This window comes from Herpailurus yagouaroundi, unplaced genomic scaffold (genome assembly GCF_014898765.1).
Source record: "Herpailurus yagouaroundi ecotype Mexico unplaced genomic scaffold, PumYag 195, whole genome shotgun sequence".
NCBI lineage: Eukaryota > Metazoa > Chordata > Mammalia > Carnivora > Felidae > Herpailurus > Herpailurus yagouaroundi.
This window is the reverse complement of record NW_024412426.1, coordinates 4,408,077-4,433,015: the sequence shown is the minus strand read 5'-3', so window position 1 is coordinate 4,433,015 and position 24,939 is coordinate 4,408,077. Positions and strand designations below refer to the sequence as shown.

The 24,939-nt window shown below is 38.2% G+C and overlaps 2 protein-coding genes across 4 annotated transcripts in view; one reads left to right on the top strand and one right to left on the bottom strand.

The window, feature by feature from the left end:
* Positions 1-2,898: 2,898 nt before the first annotated feature.
* On the bottom strand, positions 2,899-23,768 carry TATDN3 (TatD DNase domain containing 3). Of its 3 annotated transcripts, none has more exons than XM_040446417.1 (10): positions 23,621-23,768; positions 22,092-22,124; positions 21,123-21,196; positions 20,821-20,905; positions 16,604-16,666; positions 15,361-15,470; positions 15,142-15,197; positions 13,716-13,828; positions 5,641-5,715; positions 2,899-3,120 (listed from the first exon to the last, which is right to left on the bottom strand). In XM_040446417.1, exons 1-10 carry the CDS (start codon positions 23,684-23,686, stop codon positions 2,977-2,979), a joined length of 819 nt encoding a protein of 272 aa, XP_040302351.1. In that variant the 5' UTR covers positions 23,687-23,768; the 3' UTR covers positions 2,899-2,976. The 3 variants fall into 3 exon arrangements, with proteins under 3 accessions (XP_040302351.1, XP_040302350.1, XP_040302349.1); XM_040446416.1 differs by having other exon boundaries at positions 5,641-5,718; positions 23,621-23,767; XM_040446415.1 differs by having other exon boundaries at positions 5,641-5,721; positions 23,621-23,765.
* A 42-nt stretch (positions 23,769-23,810) lies between these two features.
* NSL1 (NSL1 component of MIS12 kinetochore complex) overlaps positions 23,811-24,939 on the top strand; it is a 34,962-nt gene continuing 33,833 nt past the window's right edge. Inside the window, exon 1 of the mRNA XM_040446413.1 lies at positions 23,811-24,077. Coding sequence (XP_040302347.1) covers positions 23,844-24,077 — 234 coding nt within the window. The 5' untranslated portion in view covers positions 23,811-23,843. The remainder of the gene's footprint in view (positions 24,078-24,939) is intronic.

Sequence of the window (24,939 nt, the reverse complement as noted above, 5' to 3'; positions counted from 1 at the left end):
GAGTCTTCTTTTTTAATTTAAAAAATGATACATATTCATCTTATTCTTACCAGAATAATAAAAGACAAAAGTTGGAATAAGAAAGGTTTCTTTTAGTAAGGAAAGTCACCATGTGCTTGGGCTGGGGTGTGGGAAGAAGAAAAGTCCTCTTTGCCTTTCACCTGGGGGCGGGCATTCCTATAGGAACAAAAGATTTGCTTTTCCAGACCATAAGGGTTTATTCCTATTTTTCAGAATGTTTAACCTTTGAAAATCTTTGAATAGTATTAAATACATTTATAGGCTGGAGGAGAAAAATATGCATCTACAAAACAACAAACAAACCCAACCAGCTAAAAGGTGCACAGTATTAAATCTCCATTTTGGGACGCCTGGGTGGCTCAGTCCGTTGGGTGTCTGACTTTGACTCGGGTCATGATCTCACAGCTCGTTGAGTTCGAGCCCCGTGTCGGGCTCTGTGCCGACAGCTCAGAGCCTGGAGCCTGTTTTGGATCCTGTGTCTCCCTCTCTCTCTGCCCCTCCCCTGCTTGCACTCTGTCTCTCTCTCAAAAATAAACATTAAAAAAAAAAAAATCTCCATTTCAAAGAGTAGATTGAAAGATAACATACCTGACTTGTCAGCTGCAGTCAGTTGGACTTACTGCCTCCATTTGCACATTTAAAAGATAAGTGAGAGTATATGATATTGCAAACCTTGTTTCAGGCCACAGAGAAGATGCAAAAAGAAAGTAGTTCTCACATGGTCCGCAACCTCTAGATTTGAAAGACATGCACAAAGTAAGCCTAGTAAAAAGGAATGTGTGTTGAAGCACCTTAGTGGCTCAGTCGGTGAAGTGTCCTTGATCTTGATCTTGGCTCAGGTCATGATCTCATGGGTCACGGATTCCGGCCCGCTTTGGGCTTTGCACAGAATGGAGCCTGCTTGCAATTCTGTCTTCCTCTCTCCCTGCCCCTCCTGCACTTGCGTTCCCTCAAAAATAAATGAATAAACTTTAAAAAAAGGTAAAAGGTAATGCATGTTGTCATCAGACTGGTTTTATAGAACTCTATTCCTCCTATATTATAGTGCTTCTCAACATAGTTTTGAAATTACTTTTCCACTTTATAAATTTTGAACTGAAGGCAAGGACCATGTCTCATTCCTCTCTGTAGCCTATGGGCCTAGATTAGTGGGAAACACACAAGGAGGGGCTCAAGAACTGTTTGTGTAATCAATGAAACAAATAAATTGAGGAGTAAATGAAGAAAGTGGCTACCCGATTTGGAGGGAGGGGTCATGTCTGGCTGGGATGACCAGGCAAGGGAAAGTCATGTAAGCTGGGTCTTAAAGGATTTAAAGGTGAGATATGGACAAAGGGGGTGTGGGCAGAAGGGGTGGGAAATAGGCAGAAGAAATACAGAGGTGAAAGAGAGCTCTGAAGTCCGATTTTAATGGAACCTCCCACTACATGTAGGAATTTCATCTCTCGTGATGCTGATGGGCAGTTAAGCTCCTCATGAAGCACCCTCTTTGGTTTCTTAGCTAGTCTAGTTCACTTTGGGCCATCTGCCCTAGAACTAGTTTCGAATCCTACATAAATAATTTCAAAATATTAAAGATTATGTAAAATCACCTAGTTTGTAGGAAGTCAATTTTTTTCTATGATAGGTACTTTTTCCAGTATTTGCTGATTGTATAATTTAGTAAAATTCAATAATGAGGTTTTGGTATGGTCATAACACCTGGTCAACTAGATATAAGATTTAAAAAAAAATTGTGGTTAAAATACACACTGTAGTTAAAATCTACCACTTTAATAACTTCTAAGTGTATAGTTTAATGACATTATGTACATTCATTATGTATGATGGTGGGGACATTGCATACATCCCCACCAATCCATCCACAAAACTCTTTGCAGCCACGATTTTTAAAACTTAAAAATATAAAATATCACTACATGCAAAAATAGATACATTTTCCACAAACCTATGTACATTTTAAACATGTGACAAAATTCAGATTGGATCTTAAACTTAGTTACTACCTAACCTTTGGGGCTTAGTATTTAATGGTGATTAGACACACCATTCACCTCACACGTCAAGGTCTAAGATCAATATAAGAACCTATACATTTCTTTCTTAAAAAGAAGTAATTCAAAGTCCTGACAATTCAATTTTACAAACCCAGAAAAAAGAGATTTCTGACAGTATGAAAAACTAGATCTCCTTTCACCAGATAAATCCTATGGGAAATATAACAGGTGGTGAAGGATCAAACTTTAGCCACCACGGTAGCACTCACATCTTACCTGTGGGAACCACCCTTGCCAGAAGAAATGGTTTTGGTTCATCTGGTGGTTCTACTTAATGGGGAAGGTAAGAAGCAGTGGTGTTTCCCAATCTCCTGCTAGGGCCCCAGTAATTAAAAAGAAGCACAAAGTGGAATCAGAACCCAGGGTTTCAGGATCCAAGCCCAGTTTGAGGAGAAATATCTTCTCCAAAATTATAATCTTCTATACCTTTATATAATGGCTTCTTCAGTTCAGACTTTTTTTTTTTTTTAACGTTTATTTATTTTTGAGAGACAGAGACAGACAGAGCATGAGTGGAGAGGAACAGAGAGAGGGAGACACAGAATCTGAAGCAGGTTCCAGGCTCTGAGATGTCATCACAGAGCCCGACACAGGGCTCGAAGCCACGAACTGTGAGATCACGACCTGAGCCGAAGTCAGATGCTTAATTGACTGGGTGTCCACCTGGGTGCCCCTAGTTCAGACTCTTAATCGGAACATTTCTTTTTTTTTTTTTCAATATATGAAGTTTATTGTCAAATTGGTTTCCATACAACACCCAGTGCTCATCCCAAAAGGTGCCCTCCTCAATACCCATCACCCACCCTCCCTTCCCTCCCACCCCCCATCAACCCTCAGTTTTAATCGGAACATTTCTTTCTCTCGGATGCTGCTCCCTGCAGCAGATTTGGTTTTGAAGCTACTTCTGGAGCAGCTGCCGAAGCTTGGGGAATAGTTTCAATGCATTCTGTGTTGTCACTTCTATAACTTCTTCCACTGAGATCCCCTTCACCTGGGCAATATATTCTGCTGAAATGGAAATGTTTTGGGGTTCATTTCGTACCTGAAACAGAACAAAGCAGACAGTGAATCAGACATGACACTCAAGGGAAGCAATCTTAGAGACCATAGATAGAGCAGAACAAAGTGAGTTGGTAAAAGCCAGTGAGGTTTTTTGTTTTTTTTTTTTCTTTTCTTAATGGCAGTGGAGGTGATGCAAGGCTGGGGAGAAGGCCCTGAACTTCAGCTTAAAAGCTACAGCCACAACATTGGCCTGTACAATGTTGACTGTAAGTCGATGTCGTTCTTGAAAAGAGTCCTCGGGTATTAACACTGAGGCCCAGGGCCCAGCACATAAAGCAGTCTGCAGGTGGTGAACACTTGGTGACCTGCCTGTGTGATGCATTAACTGTGCTTTGGTCTGTTGTGTAAGTGACTAGCTTGTAAAGGTCACTGCTCTGCTGCCTGGCCTCTTCACCTCACAGGTTTATTACAGTTGGATTCAAGAATTGCTACTGTGTGTCTGGAAGAATAAATAGATTACGTACTGGTATTTCACTGATTCTAAGATGTTTAATATCTCTGAAATTGGTACTGGTTTTACTTACATTCGATGGCATGTCATAGCATAATTGTCAGTGATTTTTCTTTCTTAGTTGTTACAAAACAGTGGTGTATCTATAATCAGTAGCACTCAGATTTTACAAATTATTATTATTATGTTTTCTACTCAGGATGATAATACTCAGGGGAATAAGATAAAAAAAAAAAAACACCTTGATAATTAGCCTAAAAAAACAATGAAAAATATGCACCAAGATTTTTGCTCAAGGATGTTCATCATGTTGTTTATCATGCTGTGTTGGAAACAATGTAAATAACAATATCAAGTTACAGATATTATGGTATGTTCACATACTGGAATATTACACAGTTATTAAACATGATGAGGAAAAGCATATTGACATATACAGATGTTTACCAGATAAAGCAAGTTATGAAATTCAGGCTATTCTTATTTTTATGAAAAATATATATGTACATATATGGATATTAAGAAGGCTGGAAGGACATAAAAACTAACATTTATTTAGTGCTTATTGTAGGCAAGATTTTGTTGTAAACTTTTCATAGGATTTCTCATTTATTCCTCAAAGTAACTCTATGAGATAGGTACTATTATTATCTGCTTTATTAGCGTCACTTTTTTTTATAGATAAGAAGGAATCCTAAATGGCTGGTTTGTAGGCTGGTTGAGGTTTAAACCTGAGAAATCTGGTATCAGGGTTTATGCTCGTAGCCACTGCTCTCTAGTGATAACTTTTCAGTAGTACATGGTTCTATTTTCTTGTTTATGATTTTCTGTGCTTTCTGACTTTCTAAACAAATGCACTTTACTTAGCAAAAAGTATATCCAGCTACAAAATTCATTTATTCAACAGATATTTCTGAGTACCTGCTATGCACCAGGCTCTATGCTGGAAACCCAGAATTTTTGTCAAATCAGCTAGAGGCAAATATAAACTGAGTTAGAATAGCATCTGAAATTCATTTCTGTTTAGGGGGAAAATGCTACGTTCTGTTCCTTCTAGTATACGCTAACCAGGAAAGCAATTCTGTACCATCTTGTCCTATACCCAAACAAAAAAATAACTGGAGTTGTGATCGTCTATTTCCTCATTCCTCTGTCTTCTATATTCTTTAAAGAGCCAACTTACACAGATATGTAACTAATTGGACTCTGATTAGCAAAAGTCACATTGCAATCGTAAATAATCATAGTTTATTAAAAATCACATCACTACTGCTCCCAAACTTCTGAGTCTTGAGTGCCAGTCCTCTGAACCTGGTAGGCATGGAGACACAGATCTGATGGGCAGTCAAGGGCACTCAGTAAGCCACACTCGGAGGTCAATGTAACAGGTGGTGTCCAAAGCAAACAGAGCAGATACTCTGGCTTCCTTTCAGTTACAATTTTAAAAGGTAGCAATACTTAAAATATGACATTTTGTGGCCTACAATAATAAAATGTACAGCAAAGATGACATCAATAAATCTATGATTGCATCAATATTTGTACTGAAAGAAACAGAGCCTCATTGTAACACGCTAATTGACAGAAGAAAAAGAAACATTTCTTGAACATCTACTATAAACCAGACGCTGCTGGACATTCATATACATTATTTCATTTAATACTCACTGTAATATTCTCAAGTATTTTATTACTATTTTGCCCACATTTTGTAAACGAGGACACACTTTCAAAGAGATTAAGCAACTTGCCCAAAGTCACACAGCTAGTGGGTAGCAGAGACAGGACTTGAATCCAGGTCTTTCTGACTCTAGATACTGAACTTTTTACTGTACTTGTCTGGCTCTCATTATTACATACATTAAGACATGGCTGATATCCAATAATATGTGCTGGAGCACAAGAGCTATATAATTAATAAAATCTCTCAACCTAGCATTAAAATAGGATTCCACTGTACTTACACTGTAATGAGACACACGGCTAAACTGAAAATAGCTCAAAAGAAAGAGACAATCTAAATAATGTAGATTTTAGATAACCACTTACCTGTTTTTCTGGTCCTAGTGCAGGTGAATCTGTTTCTAAGCAAATTGAAGTTAAAGGCAACTGTTTCACAAGTTTCTGCTTCTTGGAGAAAAGACAGAGCCAGTTTAAAACATGAGCCATAAAGATAAAAAAGGTGCACTAAACCCATATACCAATGCATCCTACTCTCCAGGAACCTAAAATTCATGCTTTCCTATTCAATCAATAATTGTTCACTGTGTTCTCATCCTTCTACTACCAACTGATAGATTTAAACAGAAACATTCATTGCCCCAAATTATCCAAAGCCTCCAGGGACCCAAGCAGTAGTAACCAATAGCCAAAAATGAAGCACACCCAGCAAGAAAGCCAAACATCTGGTATCACACGCCCAAGGGAGACCCAAGGAAGAGACTTCTGTGGTGTCTCCACCACCACCACCCACCACGCTCAGTGTTTGCTCCTACTATTCGCTGTGAGTCACTCAAGGCTTTGCGTTTACCAATTCAATTCATGTGCATATTTAAAGTTTCAGATTGGGTAGGAGATGGCTTTATTTTCCTGTTTATGATTTTCTGTCTGGATTACAAGGATTGTAATGAACTTCATGAGTTTTAAAGCAAGAACAGAATTCTCTTGCTGCCACTGCACTTTTAAAGTAAAAATGGGAAGTGAATCACTATGTTGTACACCTGAAACTAATGTAACATTGTGTGTCAACTATACCCAAACGAAAAAAAAGTAAAAAAAGTAAAAGATGGGCAACAGATGATACAAAATGAAACATGGTTAAAATAAAGTATTTTAAGATTAAAATTTCAAAAAGCATTGAAATATTATGCACTATTGGTAGATAAACGCTAAACTGTCATAAACTTCCTTTAAGGAAATGTGACAATCTAACCAAAAATTTAAAAATGTATCCCTTTTCCTCAATGATTCCATTTATAGGAAATACTGCACAAATGTGCACGTGTATTTGTGGATGTACAAAGGTATCCACTGAAGTACCTTAAAATGTTTTTTATTTTTTTTTATTTTTTATTTTTTTAAAAAAAATTTTTTTTTTCAACGTTTATTTATTTTTGGGACAGTGAGAGACAGAGCATGAAGGGGGAGGGGCAGAGAGAGAGGGAGACACAGAATCGGAAACAGGCTCCAGGCTCTGAGCCATCAGCCCAGAGCCTGACGCGGGGCTCGAACTCCCGGACCGCGAGATCGTGACCTGGCTGAAGTCGGACGCTTAACCGACTGCGCCACCCAGGCGCCCCCCTTAAAATGTTTTTTAATGTTCATTTATTACTTTTGAGAGACACAGACAGAGAGAGCATGAGCAGGGTAGGGGCAGAGAGAGACAGAAAGGGAGACACAGAATCCAAAGCAGGCTCCAGGCTCCAAGCTATCAGCACAGAGCCCGATACGGGGCTCAAACTCATGACTGTGAGATCACAGCCTGAGTAGAAGTCGGATGCTTAACCGACTGAGCCACCCAGGTGCCCCATCCACTGAAGTACTTTAAATTGAAGTATAGTTGACATGCAATATTATATTAGTTTCAGGTGTACAACATAGTGATTTGATAAATACTTACATTACTAAGTGTTACCCTAATACTGTCACCATACAAGATTATTACAATAGTATTGACTATATTCCCTGTGCTGTACTTTTCAACTCCATGACTTATTTTGTAACTGAAAGTCTGTACCTCTTAATCTCCTTCACCTACTTTGCCCATTTCCCCGCTCCCTTCCTCTCTGGCAACCACTAGTTCTCTTATGAGTCTGTTTGGTTTTATTTGTTCATTTGTTTCTTTTTTTAGATTCCACACAGAAGTAAAATCATATGGTATTTATCTTTTTCTGTCTGATTTATTTCCTTTAGCATAATACCTTGTAGGTCCATCCATACTGTTGCAAATGGCAAGAATGCATTCTTTTTTATAGCTGAGTACTGAAGCACTGTTTATTAACAGTGAAAAACTAGAAATGACCTAATCTTTACTTACAGTAATGATTAAATAAATTATGATACATCCATAGTGTGAAATATTACACACTTTAAAGATGAAGTAGATCAATATTTATAGACACTAATATCCATGAAGCTGACTCAAAACAAAAAGACTAAGAATTGATCTGAATCAATGTTATCAATGATTATCTTTGAGTGGTAGGATTTAGGCTGACTTGAAATTTGTTCTTTTCTGAAGTCTTTCAATTTTCTATAATGTACATATACTGTCTTTAAAATTAGAAAAAATAGTATTTTTGTTTTGGAAAAGAAATGATACAGCTAAAAATTATTACCAAATAGGAAATTTTTCCACACTTGATAAAAATAGGAGAAATAAAAATAATCTTGAACTATCAATTAACTTGACCTGACATTTTAGAACACTCCATCCCCCAGTAGCAGAATACACATTCTTTTCAAGTTATGTATGTTCTATTTACCAAGACTGACCATATTCTGGGCCACTAAGCCTCAACTAATTTATTTTATTAAAAAAATTTTTTTTCAATGTTTATTTATTTTTGAGAGAGACGGGGGGGGGGGGAGGGAGGGGCAGAGAGAGGAGACACAGAATCCGAAGCAGCCTCCAGGCTCCAAGTCGTCAGCACAGAGCCTGATGTGGGGCTCAAACTCTCAAACTGTGATATCATGACCTGAGCTGAAGTCAGACATTTAACTGACTGAGGCATCCAGGCGCCCCCTCAACTAATTTGGAAGAATTAAAATTACATAATGTATGTTTCCTGAACACAATAGAATTAGCGATCAGATCCTAATAACAAAGTTATCAGGAAAATTCCTAAGTATTTGGAAATTAAGCAACACACTTTGAAATGATCAGTATGGTCAAAGAGGAAGTCACAAGGTAAATTAGAAAATATTTCAAGCTGAAAGAAAGTGAAAATACAGCATCCATCAAAATTTGTGGATTGTAACTATAAGAACTGGTTAGTGCTAATGCAACTATAGCATTAAAGGTTTATATTAGAAAACAGGGAAGATTTTAAATAAATAATCTGAAACTTAACTATAAACTATACTTTAACTGTAAAAAGGATAATATATAGGCACACCTTGCTTTACTGTGTTTCACAGATATCAGGCTTTGTTTTTGTTTTTTTCTTTTTACAAATTGAAGGTTTACAGCAACCCTGTATCTAGCAAGTCTATCAGCGCCACTTTTCCAAAAGCATTTACTCAGTTTGTGTCACTGTCTCACATTTTGGTGATTCTTGCAATATCCCAAACATCTTCATTGTTATTATATCTGTTATGCTGATATGTGACCAGAGACCTCTGATGTTACTATTGTAACTGCTTTGTGGCACCGCGAACTGTGCCCATACAAGACAGTACACGTAACTGATAAATGTGTATGTCCACCCACCAGCCATTTCCTTGTCTCTCTCTCCCTCTCCCCAGGCCTCCCTACTCCCTGAGACACACAATACTGAAATTAGGCCAATTAATCACCCTACAATGGCCTTTAAGTGTTCAAGGGAAAGGAAGAATCACATAGCTCTCATTTTAAATCAAAAGCTAGATACGATTAAGCTTGGTGAGGAAAGCCGAGACAGGCAGAAAGTGAGGTCTCTTGTGCCAGTTAGCCGTTGCGAATGCAAAGAAAACGTTCTTGGAGGAAATGAAAAGTGCTGCTCCCGTGAACACACAAGTGATAAGAAAGTGAAACACCTTATTGCTGATATGGAGAAAGTTTGAGTGTCCTGGAGAGGAGACGAAACCAGCCACAACATTCCCTTATGCCAAAGCCCAATCCAGAGCAAAGCCCTTTAATTCTCTGAAAGCTGAAAGAGGCAGGGAAGCTGCAGAAGTAAATTCTGAAACCAGCAGAGGTTGGTCCATGAGGTTTAAGGAAAGACACCATCTCCAAAACATGGAAGTGCAAGGCAGAGCAGCAAGTGCTGACATGGAAGCTGCAGCAAGTTCTCCAGAAGATCCAGCTCAGAGAATTCAGGAAGGTGGCTCCGCTATAAAACAGATTTTCAGTGTAGACAGAACAGCCTTCTATTGGAAGAAGATGCCATCTAGGACCTTCACAGCTAGAGAGAAAAAGTCAATGCCTGGCTCCCAAAATTCAAAGGACAGGCTGACTTTCTTGTTAGGTGCTAATGCAGCTGGTGACTTTAATGTTTACTTTCCATTCTAAAAATCCTAGAGCCCTTAAGAATAATGCTAAATTTGTTCTGCTTGTGCTCTATAAATGGAACAACAAAGCTTGGATGACAGCACATCTGTTTACAATGGGATTTAATAATTACTAAGCCCACTGTTGAGACACAGCTTTATTGTGATATTTGCTTTATTGCAGCATACTCACACTACCTGATTTCAAAACTTACTATAAATCTAACATAATCACGGTTGTGTGATATCGGCATATGAACAGACATACACATCAATGGAACAGAATTGAAAAATGAGAAGTAGATCCAGATATACAGTCAATTAATTTTTTTACAGTGCCAAAGTAGTTTTAAGAAGAAAGGATCATCTTTCCAGCAAATTATACCAGAACCAGATATCTATAGGCAAAATAGTGAATCTTGCCTCATACTTCACAACATATACAAAATAGATCACAAATCTAAATGTAAAACTAAATCTGTAAGTCTTCTAGAAGAAAACAAGAGAAAATCTTTTTGACCTTGAGTTAGATAGATTTCTTAGATATGATCCTAAGAGCGCAAATCCTAGAAGAAAAATAGTAACTGAAGCTCATCAAAATAACGAACTTCCCTTTGAAAGACACTAGAGAAAATAAAAGAATATATTTGCGAGAAAATGAGAGAAGACATTTGCAAAACACTTAGCAGATAAAGGACTTGCATCCAGAATATATAAAGACCTTCGCCAACTCAACAATAAAAAACAAACCAAATAAAAAGGTGCAAAATATGTGAATGAAATTTTACCAAAGAAGAGACGTGGATGTATGGATGTTAAATAAGCACATGAAATGATGTGCTTTTATTTTAAATTTTTTAAAACATTTTATTTCTAAGTAATCTTTACACCCAATGTGGGGCTCACAACTCTGAGATGAAGAGTCACATGCTGTACTGATTGGGCCACCTAGGCACCCCTGCAAAGATGTGCTTTTAAATTTTTTAAAACTTTTTATTTGAGAGAGAGCACGAGTGAGGGAGGGACACAAAGAGAAGGAGACTGAGGGAGAGGGAATGAGAGAGAATTCCAAGCAGGCTCTGCACTGTCAGCATGGAACATAAATTTTAAACATCATTAATTGAGGAAATGCAATGGAAACCACAATGAGAGATGGTTATGCACGTATCAGAATAGCTAAAAAAATGACAACACCAAGTACTAGTAAGGATGCAGAACCAAGACTTTGGCTTACTGCTGTTGAGAATCCAAAATGGGACAGCCAATTGGAAGTCAGTTTGACAGTTTCTTAATAAGGTAAACATACACTTAACCTTATGACTCAGCAATAGCACCTCTAGGTTTTAACACAGAAGAAATGAAAATATATGTCCAAACAAAGATCTGTATGTTAATGTCTATATCAGCTCTATCCATAATAGTGTCAAACTGGAAACAATCTAAATGTTTATCAACTGGTAAATGGGTAATCACTGGCAAATCCACATGCAATCAAAATAAACTACATATACAAAATAGACTACTCATATATGCAACAACACAGATGAATCCAAAAGCATTAAGTAAAATAAGCCAGATCCAAAAGCTTACATGAATTATTTCATTTAGATCACATTTTGGAATAGGTAAAACCATAGGGACAGAAATCAGTGGTTGCCAGGATTAGGGGTGGAAGGAGGAATTTACTAGAAAGGTGCATGAACCAACTTTTCGGGATGATGGAAATACTCTGTATCTTGAATGTGGTGGTAGTACACCTTTGTTAAAACCATTAGAATTGTGTATGTAAAAAAGGCAAATCACAATAGGTATATTTCTCAATAAACCTGATTTTAAAAACTACAATTCAAAAAATAATAAAACATAAATAATTGTTACTGGAGATTTTTTTTAAATTTTATTTTATTTTAGAGAGAGAGGGAGCAAGGGAGGGAGCAGAAGGAGAGACAGAAAGAATCATAAGCAGGCTCCATGCAGGCAGTGTGGAGCCCGATGTGGGGCTTGATCCCACAACGCTGGGATCATGACCTGAGCTGAAGTCAAGAGTTGGATGCTTAACCAATTAGCCATCCAGATGCCCCTTGGAGATATTTTTAAAAAATCTTGGCTATACCTCAATTCTATACTCTTTACTTACATTAGTTCTGAATACTGGTAGACAATGTACTGTATTTCACAGAATTTAAGGTGCCATTGACTGTAACATGCACCTCAGTATCAAAGACAATAAAATATAAAAAAAAAAAGTGTCTAAAAATATGGTAAATTACCTAAATTAGGTTTTGTTGCATTTTCAATTGATAGAATTCACATACCATAATATTCATTCTTTAAAAGTATACATTTCAGGGGCGTCTGGGTAGCTCTGTCAGTTGAGTGTCGGACTTCGGCTCAGATCACGATCTTGTGGTCTGTGAGTTCGAGTCCCGCGTCAGGCTCTGTGCTCACAGCTCAGAGCCTGGAGTCTGCTTCAGATTCTATGTCTCCCTCTCTCTGCCCCTCCCCTGCTCACTCTCTGTCTCTCTCAAAAATAAATAAACATTAAAAAAATTTTATTTTAAATAAAAGTATACATTTCAATGGTTTTTACTATATTCACAAGGTGGTACAACCATCAGCAGTATGTAATTCCAGAACTTTTTGTCACCCCAGAAAGACACCCTTTACCCATTATTAGTAGTCACTAATGATTAGTAGCGATCATTAGTCTACTTTCAGCCTCTGTGAAATTTGCCTAGTCTGGACAGTTCATATAAATGGAATGATATGTGTTCTTTTGTGTCTGGCTTTTTTCTTAGCATAATGTTTTCAAGGTTCATCCATGTTTTAGCAGGAATGAGCACTTCAATTCTTTTTATGATTGAATAATATTCCATTATATGGGCACACCACATTTTGTTTATCCACTCGTCGGCTGATGGACATTTGGGTTGTTTCTAGTTTTTGGCAATTATGAATCCTGCTGCTGTGAACATTCATGTACAAGTTTGTGTGTGGATATATGTTTTCATTTCTCTTGGGTATCTACCAAGGAGTGGAATTGCTGGGTCATATGTTAACTGTGTTTAATTTTTTGAGAAACTGTCAAACCGAGTAGCTGTGAAGTGGTACTGCATAGTACCCTTGATTTGTGCTTTCTTTTTGGCTAATGTCTTTTCATGTCCTTATGACCATTTGTATGTCTTCTGGAGAAAATCTACTTAAATCCTTCGTCCATTTTTAAACTGGGTTATTTGCCTATTTATTATTTATTTATTTATTTATTCTTTTTGAGAGAGAGAGTGAGAGCAAGAGCATGAACAGGAAAGGGGCAGAGAAAGAGGGAAAGAGAGAATCCCAAGTAGGCTCTGTGCCCAGTGCAGAGCCTGACACAGGGCTCGGTCCCACAACCCTGGGTTCATGACCTGAGCTGAAATCAAGGGTTGGACGCTCAACGGACTGAGCACCCAGGCACACCTATTTTTTTTCTAATTGGTGAGTAGTAATGGTGTTTTATATACTCTGGACACTAAACCCTTATCAGATATAATTTGCAAATACTTTTTCTCATTCTGTAGGTTATCTTTTCACTTTCTCGATAGTATCTCTTCTAGTATAAAAAGTACAAGAATTGTTTTACTGCGGAAGTTTTAAATTTTGGTGAAGTCTATTCTTTCTTTGACTGCTTGTGCTTTTGGTGTCATATCTAAGAAACCATTGCCAATTCCAAGGTTATAAAGATTTTGATCTGTTTTCTTCTAATAATTTTATAGATTTAGCTCTTGTGTTTATGTCTTTGATCCATTTTTGAGTTAATTTTCATGTCAGTGTGCGGTAGGGACCTATGATTAATTTTTGTAATGTAACCAGAATAAGTATTACAAGTGTGTAATAAAAGCTCGTATTTTAAAGTGTATTTCACAAAGCATAAATTGAGGCTTAATGAAAGAACTTACCTGTCCACTTCTTATGATAGAAGGAGGAATTGAGAAGAAGTACCCAGCTCTTACTCCTTCCATGGCTACAGATGGCCGGCCATCAAATGCATGCAGAAGCACTTTGTCAGCGCCTGTCAAAGGTTAATGATAAGCTAGAGCTTCCTTTCATTTCCTTAATGAGAAGTTTTTCCACTAATCAAATTGGGCAACATAGATTGTAAATTTTAAGTAAATGTTGATCACTAGGACATAAGGATGAGGTTCTAGGACTTCTAACGGGTAAATGTACAGTGTTCAAACAGTACAATAAAAAATACAGCACGTTGTTAATCTTCGGAATAAAATTGAAATACAATTTTTTAAACAAATTTCTAAACATCCTTTATCATCAAACCTTTTCTAGACATTTGGAAATTATTCTAGTAGGAACAATTATTGTTCCTACTACGTCTTTAAGCAGTGAAATTATCCTTTGCAAGAATGCTTGTGAAAGAGAGAGGGAATCAGTGACTGAGAGATTCTGTAGTCAGGGCTGGCTTCACAAGATCACCTTCAGTTCTTAAAGGATGGCCACTCAGCCTGCCTAAAAATCCCAGTAATTTTTAGTAATCCCAGTGATTCTCATCACTGAGAAATACAATACTTTCTAGCTGCAGGCAATTACATTTACTTTACTATTTGATACTGTTTTTTTTTCAAATAGTAGGTGTGATCATTTGTGGATTGCGACTATTAAGTGAACTATGAAATCAATTTAGTGAGTCACGACTGACCAGCATGTGCTTATATGTATGTGTGCGTCTGCATATATGTATGCACACATATTTATATATACCATATAAATATACCGCTCCTTAAACGTTTCTCAGGTTTCTTTATGCACATATACGAAGTCTCGAAATAGTCATACTACAAAAAAAGTATACATGTGTATATATTGCGACTCAAAATAAAGTATATTTCTTACTGTGTATAGCACTTTATAAAGTCTGAAAAGTAATTCTGTAAGATATACTTTTACTTTAGAAGCAGCTGAAGTTGACAGTGCATTTTATGTATCACGGCCACAGCCTGTATAATTACCATTTTCTGAAGCAGCAGCCAGAAAACATGCAAAACAGTAACACATCTTTGCTCTGTTTTTTTCCTGTCTTTAATCAGCTGGTTAAGCTGATTAAAAAATTAGAACTGCTAATTTTTAAATTAGGGAATATAAATTACTTGATCCAAGTTTTCATTTGCTTTATGCTGGCCTTTTAAATGGCATAGTCACACCTGGAAGTAGACTGACTTGCAAAATCACCTTAGTTGGTTTCCACCTCCACCCTTGCCCCATTTCATTCCCTTTAAGAAATCAAAGTGAAACACGGTTTATTCCGTGAGAACATGGACTGGAACTGTCAAAGTGAAATATTAGGCACATTTCTCTCAGGAACCTAAATACCTTGCTCATTTAAGAGGCTGATGGTGGGTCTTCCAGCTGAGCGTGAGTGAACATTTCTGTTTAACAACAAAAAATTCTTTTTAGGTACTTAATCTGTAAGTATTATTTTGTTCTATTAAAGCAATTCAGAGAAAAAGAAATGCAAAGCTCCATCTCAGGAGAATCATTATTTAATTTGCTCCATAGCTATTAATACAGAAAGATGATTAATTAACCTACAGAGGCAAATTTAATCTTTTGGCTAATTGGACCTGTCGGATTAGGACTTGTCGCTGCTCTTCCTTCTGTCCATCAGTGCCAGCAAATCTGGGGGAGAAATCTAGTCCCACCTGTAATGGAAAAATACAACAGATTTACACGTTTATGGTTTAATGAACCTAAAAGACATGCCATGGAGCCATGCTGTCCAAGAAACATGATGGGAGCCATACATGCAAGCCACATGCGTAACTTTACAGTTTCTAGTAGCCTTGTTAAAAACACTAACAAGGAGCACCTAGGATGGCTCAGTCGGTTAAGTGTCCGACTTCGGCTCAGGTCATGATGTCACAGTTCATGGGTTTAAGACCTGCATCAGGCTCTGTGCAGACAGCTCAGGGACTAGAGCCTGCGTCCGACTGTGTTTCCCTCTCTTTCTCTGCCTCTCCCTTGCTTATGCTCCCTCTCTCTCTCTCAAAAATAAATAAACATTTTTAAAAAAATAAAATAAAAACACTAACAAGAATCAGGTGAAATTAATTTTAATAATATACTTTCATCCTATTAATATAATATGTCAAAAACATCATTATTATATAGTAATATTATTATTTCAATACAAAATCAATATCAAAAATCATTGTTATTTTACATTCTTGTTTTGGGTACTAAGACTTTGAAATGCTGTGTATTTTACATTTATAGCACATCTCAGTTTGGACCAGTCACATTTCAAGTGCTGAACAGTTGTATGTGGTTACTACCTTGGACAGGGAAGATTATAATGCCTGTTTCCCTTGACACTATTTTGGCACGCATTGCTATATTCTAAATTTAAGTGTTACTCTTATCTTTTATCTTTGATTAGAAGTGGAGTTTATTACCAAGTGATAAAATGTTTCACAACTGTAAATTGTATAATAAAAATGTTTTTTAATTACAAACTCTAGCCTAGTTAATGTCAGTATACACCAAGTTAACTACCACAGAGATGACCCTATTTAAGAAAAGGAAAAGAAAATAATTAGAAATGCTAACAAAGCAGTTTTCTTTCATTAACATAAGCCTATGGTGAAGTTTTCTATTGTTTTATCCGCAAGCTATTTTGCTTTTTGAGGAAGTACTGACAAATTATCATTCAGCTAAATAGGGTAAAGATAATTATCTAAGTCAGTTGTAACCACCAACAGTGAATTAAAGATTATATTCATATATCATATTTAAGTCTGTATTGGAAGTCATTTGATCGGCTATTTGGTGTTACCTCTCCAATTGCCAATAATCGATCCTTGTAATTCTCCATAATGGGCAAAGCTACATCCAAATCCTGGGAGAAAAAAAGTAAATTTGCTTAAACAAAGAGGAAGGGAACTGATACTTTAGAAAAAACATTTTATATGCCAGGCACTGTACTATACTGGATCCTTTACATACATTCAATACCTTTAACCAGTGAAGAAGTATTAATAGTCATCCTACAATGGTACATACTACTATTTGGAAATTTGAGTAGAAACATCCCACACTCATTCAGGTTACAAGAACAAGACTTTCAATGAAAAGTTCCACCAGAACACTTCCTAATATTTAAGAGGAATTCCCTGGCATTTAAAACTGATTTGGATTTCCTCCTGGAATAGCTGAGCAAGAGAGAAGAAAGCCAACAGGTAGTCACCCTTGTAATTGAGCTTTTGGGAGTGCACTGTGGTATGTCCACCTCTGAGGATGTTTTTTTAGTTTTTTCATAGTGATAATCCTATACATCCTCCTGCACTGTTTTCACTGATTTCTTCTGTCTTTACGGTCATGCCTAGCCTATTTTTTCCCTAAATATTCAATAGCATAAACACTAAATATCACACATATGCTTCTTTGTCAACTACTGAAATAACTGTATAGTATTAGTTTCCATGATATTACTATTTCCACTTAAAGAGAATTCACCCTGTGAGAGTTCCCTTGTAAGAAAAGGGAAAGACAAATAAATACATATATGGAAAATTTGCTTCTAGATATCTTATAAACTACTTTGAGAGTTTCAGTCTCAGGATATGTAAATTGCAAAGGAATTCTACTGAAGATAATCAGAACAAAGAAGAATTAAGAAGAGGGAGGTGAAACAGATGGTAAAGGAACAGGAGATTTTACAGTTCTACCTCTAGAGACAGAAAGGATGAGGGAGAGAGTAGATCAAGGCCTCAGAAATACATTCTAGTAGACTCAACGAAGAGGAATTAACATTGTTGTAGGAGCTAAGAGTATAAAACCTTAGACACCAGAGAAGGTGTCTGACAACAGCCGAGGAGGTTAAACAGTGTCATCCAAAGTTTCTTCCATATCAAATATACAAGTTACTCTGTCTTGAAAGCTCAGAGGCACTGGAAAAGTTGGGGATTACCCAGGAAATGGCTGATATTTGGAAAGTCTTAGAAAGAAGGTGTACGTTTGGATGAAGACCAGATATAGGAAAAATTGTGCTTCTTGGAATATGTATTATCTGTGAAAAAAAAACAAAACAAATTTATAATAAGACTGTTCCAACTTCTCACGAAATAGTCTGGCAGTTCTGGCAAGTCAGGGATAGTAAATAGAAACTAATATATTTCATACTACTAACTTAATACATGTGTGTATTTGTGTGTGTGGTCTCTAGTATTTCAATAGATGTAGAAAGTTTTATAAAGACATTCATAAATCTATTTCTGACTTCATTTCTGTTCCAACTTCCTCCATAAGGTCTCAAGTTCCTTAATAGCTAATGGTTCTATTATGGGGCTTCAAAAATCCTAAACTTCTATAACTATGACTATGACTACTATTGTATAATTATTCATGGTTTACAAACGAGGAAATTGTGGGGCATCTGGGTGGCTCAGTGGGTTAAGTGACCAACTCTTGATCTCAGCGCAGGTCTTGATCACAAGGTTGTGAGTTCAAGCCCCATATTGGGCTTGGCGCTAGGCATGAAGCCTCTTAAAAAAAAAAAAAAAAAGAGGGAATTAAGACTTAGCAAAGTGCCACAGATCACAGAAGCCAGTAGGACAGGCCTTTCTGACTTCAAAGCCCATGCTGTTCCTACTATGCTGCTGACAGAAAAAAAGAGAAAAGGAAGAGGGAGGAGGAAAAAAGGGGACAAAGGGCAAAAGGGAAGGAGAGCAGATTTATTCTGAATGATTTTAAATAATTACAAAAGATTTTTTATCAAAGAAAATGTTTAGTCTTCAGAACCTTTAGAACAGGTCAGGTGTGTAACACAAATGAATGATGTGGGCCAAGAAGGGACCAGAGCCAACTGCAGAGCACATGCCCTGTTTGCAGGGGGCACTAGATTGCAGACAGTGAATTTTGGTTCCCTGAAGCGTCTCCAGGGTCCAAGCCCTGCCTGGTAATAATATATATTGAATGAATTAATTCAGTAATGTGCTGGAAGATTTGTGTGATCTAGGCAACTTTACACTTGATCTTAGCCAAAGGGCTGGGAAGCGATGCTAGGCCACTTTAATTTTATAAACCAAATTAACTTAATAAATGCTTACTACATACCTAGCTTTGTACCACATATTAGGGGCTTATAATTTAATCAATATGGGAAAATGAATCTAGGGTATGGACAAGCACACTAGGAGTAAAATAGGAATAACTGCTTATCTGTGGTGTTTTTCAGAGGGCTATCCTGAGATCTCCTAAGTTCATATCTGCTTTAAGAATCTAGAATTACCCATCTATTGTTGGTATTTTAACTACTTTTATAAGTTAAACAGTCCTATCAGTTCTACATCTGTGCCAAAATATGTCAAATCCACCCACCTCCTTTCACCTCTGCTGCCACCACTCTGGTCCAGTCTACCACCGTCTCTCTCTCTGTAATAGTCTCCTAGCTCCTTCTGTCTTCCTCTTTTGCTCCTGTCTTAAATCTCCCATTGAATTGATGAAATCCACCAAGGCCCTTACGACGTGACCCCTGCCCAGTGCCTCTGACCTCACCACTGTTACTTCCCCTTGCCACCAGTCACATCAGCACTTTATTTCTTGTTCCTACCTTAGGACATTCGTGCTTGGTTGTTTCCTTTGCCTACAACACTTGGATGCCTCTCTCTGCAGGGCCAATTCCTTCATAGCATTCAGGTTGCATTTCTAACATCACCACCTCAGAGAGGCTTTCCTTGACTACAATCTAAAAACCAGCATCCACAATCCCTATCACATAATCTTGTTTTATTGTTTTTAAAGCACTAAGTGCTACCTAAAGTTTTCCTGTTTGTGTATCTAATTGTTGACGGTCTGTCTGCCCCTATCTAGAATCTAGCCTCCACGAGAGGGATTTCACTCCATGTTGCTTGGAGGAGTGCTTGAAATGCAGTAGGTGCTCAGTAAACACTTGTTGACTAACTAAATGAATGCCTATTAATAGAAATCTCAAGATCAACGAAAGAAATGCTATCTTGCTATGATCCCCAATATTTTTGGAATTTTAACTCTTTGGCAATTTAGCTAATTCTATCACATCAGGAGAACAACTCAGGAGAGCTATAGGACAAGTATTTATTTTTACCTTAAGTGAATTAAAAGTAATTTTGTTTCAAAATAAATAGAGCTACCTGGCGTATCCTAATGTAAGAATACAAATTCACTATTATAAAAAATCAAAGACCTTGTAGCCTCCTTTATTCATAGGTAACAAAAAGTCTTTACTTCTTCAAAATGGGGGGCTATCAATTCCATTATGTAATAAAGCATTTAAGGAACTGTGCATCACCCTGATGTTGAGTCAGGAGACAAGTCTGAAATGTAAGGCACATTGGCTATTGTGAGTCTGTGAGATCTTGTAGGTAGGATTTTTTTTTCACAGAGGGTATAAAAGCAACGCAGCTTAATAGATCAGAGCATTCCTATAGAAATGGCTTAATGGTCAAGAAGACACTGCTCATTTGCTCCCTTACAATACTACATCTATGAATTTGTGACTTTCTTTTTCTGGATATTTTATCACTTTTTTGCCAAAGCAATAGGACAACATGATAAAAAACGTGACAGCAAGTCACTTATAATTCTGCCCAATCATCACAGCTAATACCATTTCTGTGTTTTTCTCTCCAGTCTTTTCCTTATAGAATATATTTTTCCTTGGATGTCACTCCTAGCAAATAAACCATTTGGTATCCTGCTTTTCTCCCTATATTATACTGTTAAATATTTTCTTCATCACTAATATAAAATAAACCTTATAATTCTCATTTTCCACACATGCATCCCATATGTATGTATGTATATTTAACATTCTACAAATTAATTTTTATTTCTGAGCCTCTAGGCTGTTTCCATTTTTTCCTCTATTACAAATAATGCTGTAAAAAATACCTATGTGAAAGGTAGTATTTCCTTCTTCTGGATTATTGCCTTAGAATATAGGTCAGAAAGAAGAGGATTACAAAGTAAAAAGGTATCATTTTTTTTATGGTTCTTGTTTTATATGACTGTTACCTTTAATGTGACACTTCTTTGGTCTTCTGGTGAAACTCCTTGCACAGGGTGAACACCCAAACATGGCAGGACAAACCCCTTATACCTAAAAATGTAGAACAAATTAAGAGAGCAGGAATATTAAACTAGTAAACAATGCTACTCTAAAGAACAAGTATGAAAGAATTTTTTAGGGCTACATCGATGTGACTTTTTTTCTTCTTATTCTCTTTCAAAATGGATGATCTCTGATGTTATAAATATGACATCATAACTGCATCCTTATTAGCAACTCTTTAAATGCTTAATGAGAGAAGCAGCACCTTTCTGAAAGCTGCATAATCTTCTCAAATTCTTCTGAATGTTCAGCAACCACCACAAGAGCCATAACATTGGCCTGAAACAAAAATGAATAGTTAGAATCTCAAACAATACACATTTAATATAACTGAAGATAAATTTAAAGTCTTCTGTACTTTTAGTTATTCTTACTCACTCACACACCATCAATATAATCAGGATGGTTATCACTGGGTACTCACTATGTTTCAGGCACTATGTTCAGTGAATATAAGTATTACCTCATTTAATCTACACAACCCCATGAAGTAGGCACTACTGTAATCCACTATATAGATCAGGAGACAGTTTTGGATGGAGTCAAATAACTCACCAAAGATCATTAGGCCTGTGTAATTCCAAACTCCTAATTAAGCTGCCATAGTGAATGACTGCTGTGTATGTAAAATGTATTGGCAACCATTCCGGACTGTCACTTTTACAGAAGACTATAAAGTGGTCGTTATAATGAATTTCATAAATACTTCCAAAAATTAGTCATTTTTTTCTGAAACAAATTAAAAATGTCTCAGGAAACTTTTGTAATTTCTCCATGATCTCCGGAGCTAATTTCAGAACTGACAGATGGACCAATCTGTTCCATATAACTGGTAAGCACTGTAGTTGCGGGAACATATTTTGGATCCAGACTATCTATCTTATCTGTATCACGTTACTAGCAGTGTGTCTTTGGATAGGTTAATCTCTAGGTCTGAGTTTTCTCATCTACCAAATGGTTGGCTACAAAATAGTAGCTTCCTCCTAAGGATGTTGTGAAACATTAAATGAGACAATGTAAGAAAGGGCTTAGCTCGGGGCCTGGCATATTGTAAACAGTTAATTAATGTTACTTATTATTAACAAAGCAACATAAACATACTGTCTCTAAAGTTCAAGCTGTTCTAGCTTGAAATTAATAGGAAAACAAAAGGCAATGATAGATATCGACTTACTTTCTTGGCTTTCTCCAAAACATCATCCAGATCCTAAAACAAGCGTAAGTAATCACAATTATTTCAGATAATAAATAATATAGCTCTTTGGCTGTATATATCAATGTAGTTAGGCACCATAAAGAATGACAACAAAGGCAAGGAACAGTGTAACAGAATGTGAAGAGAAATAGTGATGCACCTTCTGTTTACTTCGTCTCTCCCTAAAATCTGGCTTCTGTTCCCACTCTACTAAAACAGAAACTGTTATTGTGAAATATAAAGGACACTTCTCTATCCTCCTCTTACTTTACCTTCAGCAGCATTAAGAACTCACTTGTTCACTCCTTCTTTCCTGAAATATTTCCCACTCTTGGCTTCTGCTATACTACTCCTGCAAACACCGCTCTCCACTAGCTGCTACTTTTCAGTCTCCTTAGCTGGCTCTCTCCTCTGCCAGATTTCAGGACCCTATGCTCCTCTCTCTCTATACCTCGGGTGATCTCATCCACAGGTTTTAATACCATTATGCTAATGAGTCCCCAATTTTGATCTCCAGCCTATTTTCTCCTGAACCCAAGACTGACATTTAAAGACATGACATTTCCACTTGGAAGGATATTAGGCTTCAACATGTGCCAAACATCTGCTTCTCTCAAAACCCCTTGCAACCACCATCATCTCCTGTCTACATACAGTAAACGCCTCCAAAAGCTAGGGTTTTCTAGCTTCCACTCTTGCTATTTGCCACACATTAGCAAAACGGTTTTTAAAATGGAAATCAGATTTGTCCCTCTCCCTTAAAAAAACAAAAAACAAAAAACCTTTACTGGATCCACATTGTCCTTACTGGCCTACTTCACCAGTCTTGTTTCCACCCCTCTCTTTCTAGCTCAGTGGGCTCCACCAGCCTTTTTGTAGGCTGAATGTGCCAAGTTCTATCCCGTCTGGGGCCTGCAACCTGCTTGCTTTATACACCACCGTACACCCAACTCCTTGCTTGGCCGACTCTGTCTTTGCAATTCCAACTTAAGTGCCCCCTCTTGAGAGGTTTTCCCCCTAAAAGACACCCCGCTCTTCCTTCTCTATCATCAGCCTCTCATCCCCAATGGAGCAGTTTGCAACTGTGCAACTCTGATTTTGTGTGTTCTGTCCTTTTGTTTGCTTCTCTTCCCCATTAGAACTGGAACACACGGTGCGCGGGAAAGTGCCGAAAACACAATTCCCAGGAAAACTGGGGGCTCCGCCAGGAGTTGCGAGGCGGGTGGGATAAACGGCCGGACCAAGGGGAGGAAGGGGGAAAGCACTCCAGCAAACGGGAAGAGCAAATAAAAGCTACGTGGAGACAGAGGGCTTAACGCTATTCAGGATCAGAAAGAAAAATCATGAGGACTGAGATTAAATACGGAGCCGGGAGCAAGTCACTCCGGGCCGTAAACGGGCCTGGGAGGATTTGAGGCTTGGTCTTAAGGGAGGAGAGCAAAAACAATCTGAAGGTAAAGGGCCGCGAGCCTCCCCGCTCCCACGGGCAGGGCCTCGCCCTTACATACGCTGTCAAAGTCCGGGGCCGAGAGGTGGCAGTGACAGTCCACCAACCCTACGCCCACCGCCCCCATCGCCGCCGCCAGCGCAGCACTCCACTGGTCCGCCGAGCACCGGCCGGAACGCTGCCGCAGCGCCGGGTTGAGATTCCGGCCGGACGCGTGCTGCTTTCCCCAGTGAGACCCCGCCCTTCCGCTCCCAGAGTTCCCGCCCGCGGTTCAAACAGGAGAAATGGCGCGGGCGTCTGTGTTGGTGGTCCCTTCCCCTCCGAGGGACGTGGAGACAGTGGCCGGGGCGGACGACGGGGCTTCGGTCGCCGCCACCTCCCGAGAGGACTTCCGGGTGCGCTGCACCTCGAAGCGGGCCGTGACGGAAATGCTAGAACTGTGCGGCCGCGTTGTGGAAAAGCTGGGGGACGCGCTACCAGAGGAGATTCGGGAGCCTGCGCTGCGAGATGTGCAGTGGGTACGGGCCCAGTAGCCATCTCTTGTCTTATCATCCCCTTAACCCGCACCGTCTGAGGGCTCAGAAGGGGCCTACGCCGGGCTTCGCAAAGTTAGCGGTGCCGCCCGCTGGCGTAGAAGCGGCCCGAGAAACGCAAGGGGACGAGATAGATGCTAGTGTCAGCCGGGTATCGTTAATCGCTTAAGGCCGGCGCTGTCCAGTAGAAAAATACAAGGAGCTATGTATGTAACTTGAAATTAAAGGAAGAAAAAAATAGGTGAAATTTACTTTAATGATATGTTTCATTTAGCGCGCTCTATCTGTATCCAAGATACCGTTTTAACTTGATATAATAGAAAATGAACGAGAAATTTCATATTCTTTTGGTAGTACTAAACTTTCCAAATCTGGTGTCTTATATTTAAAGCTCATCTCCTTTCGGACTAGCCACATTTTAAGGCCTCAATAACCACAAAGTGGCAGATGGCTTCCCTATTGGACAGTGCAGACATAGACTCCTGGAAAGGGTAATCCTGGAAATCAGTCAGTCACTAAACTAGGTCTTTCCATTTCCCTGTTTCAGAACTTCATGTAAAGTCCGCGAAAACATTTTCTCTGTAAGTCTAAAGTAGATAAGGAAGGGGTCTTGATTTTAAACTTCAGTGGCCCTCAAAACATTTCCCCTTCCTTTCTCATATTTTGCAAAGCCCTGAAGAAGCTTTTTTTGGGGAGGAAAGACACAACAGATTGAGGGATAGATACCACCTGTCTTCAGGAAGCACACAGTCTATCTGTTGGGGGGAAAAAAGTTCAAAAACTCATTCACACTCTGTGAATGACCACAGTGCAAACAATTAAAAAAAAAAAAAAAGGTTAAATGGAA

Excerpts from the sequence above, each read along its gene's own strand:
- TATDN3 (XM_040446415.1), bottom strand. The coding sequence starts at position 23,686 with ATGGGGGCGGTGGGCGTAGGGTTGGTGGACTGTCACTGCCACCTCTCG. Across the intron at positions 21,197-22,091 it reads TTTTGGAGAAAGCCAAGAAA|GCCAATGTTATGGCTCTTGT; the intron begins GTAAGTCGATAT and ends TTTTTGTTTCAG. Across the intron at positions 3,121-5,640 it reads CACTAGGACCAGAAAAACAG|GTACGAAATGAACCCCAAAA; the intron begins GTAAGTGGTTAT and ends GTTCTGTTTCAG.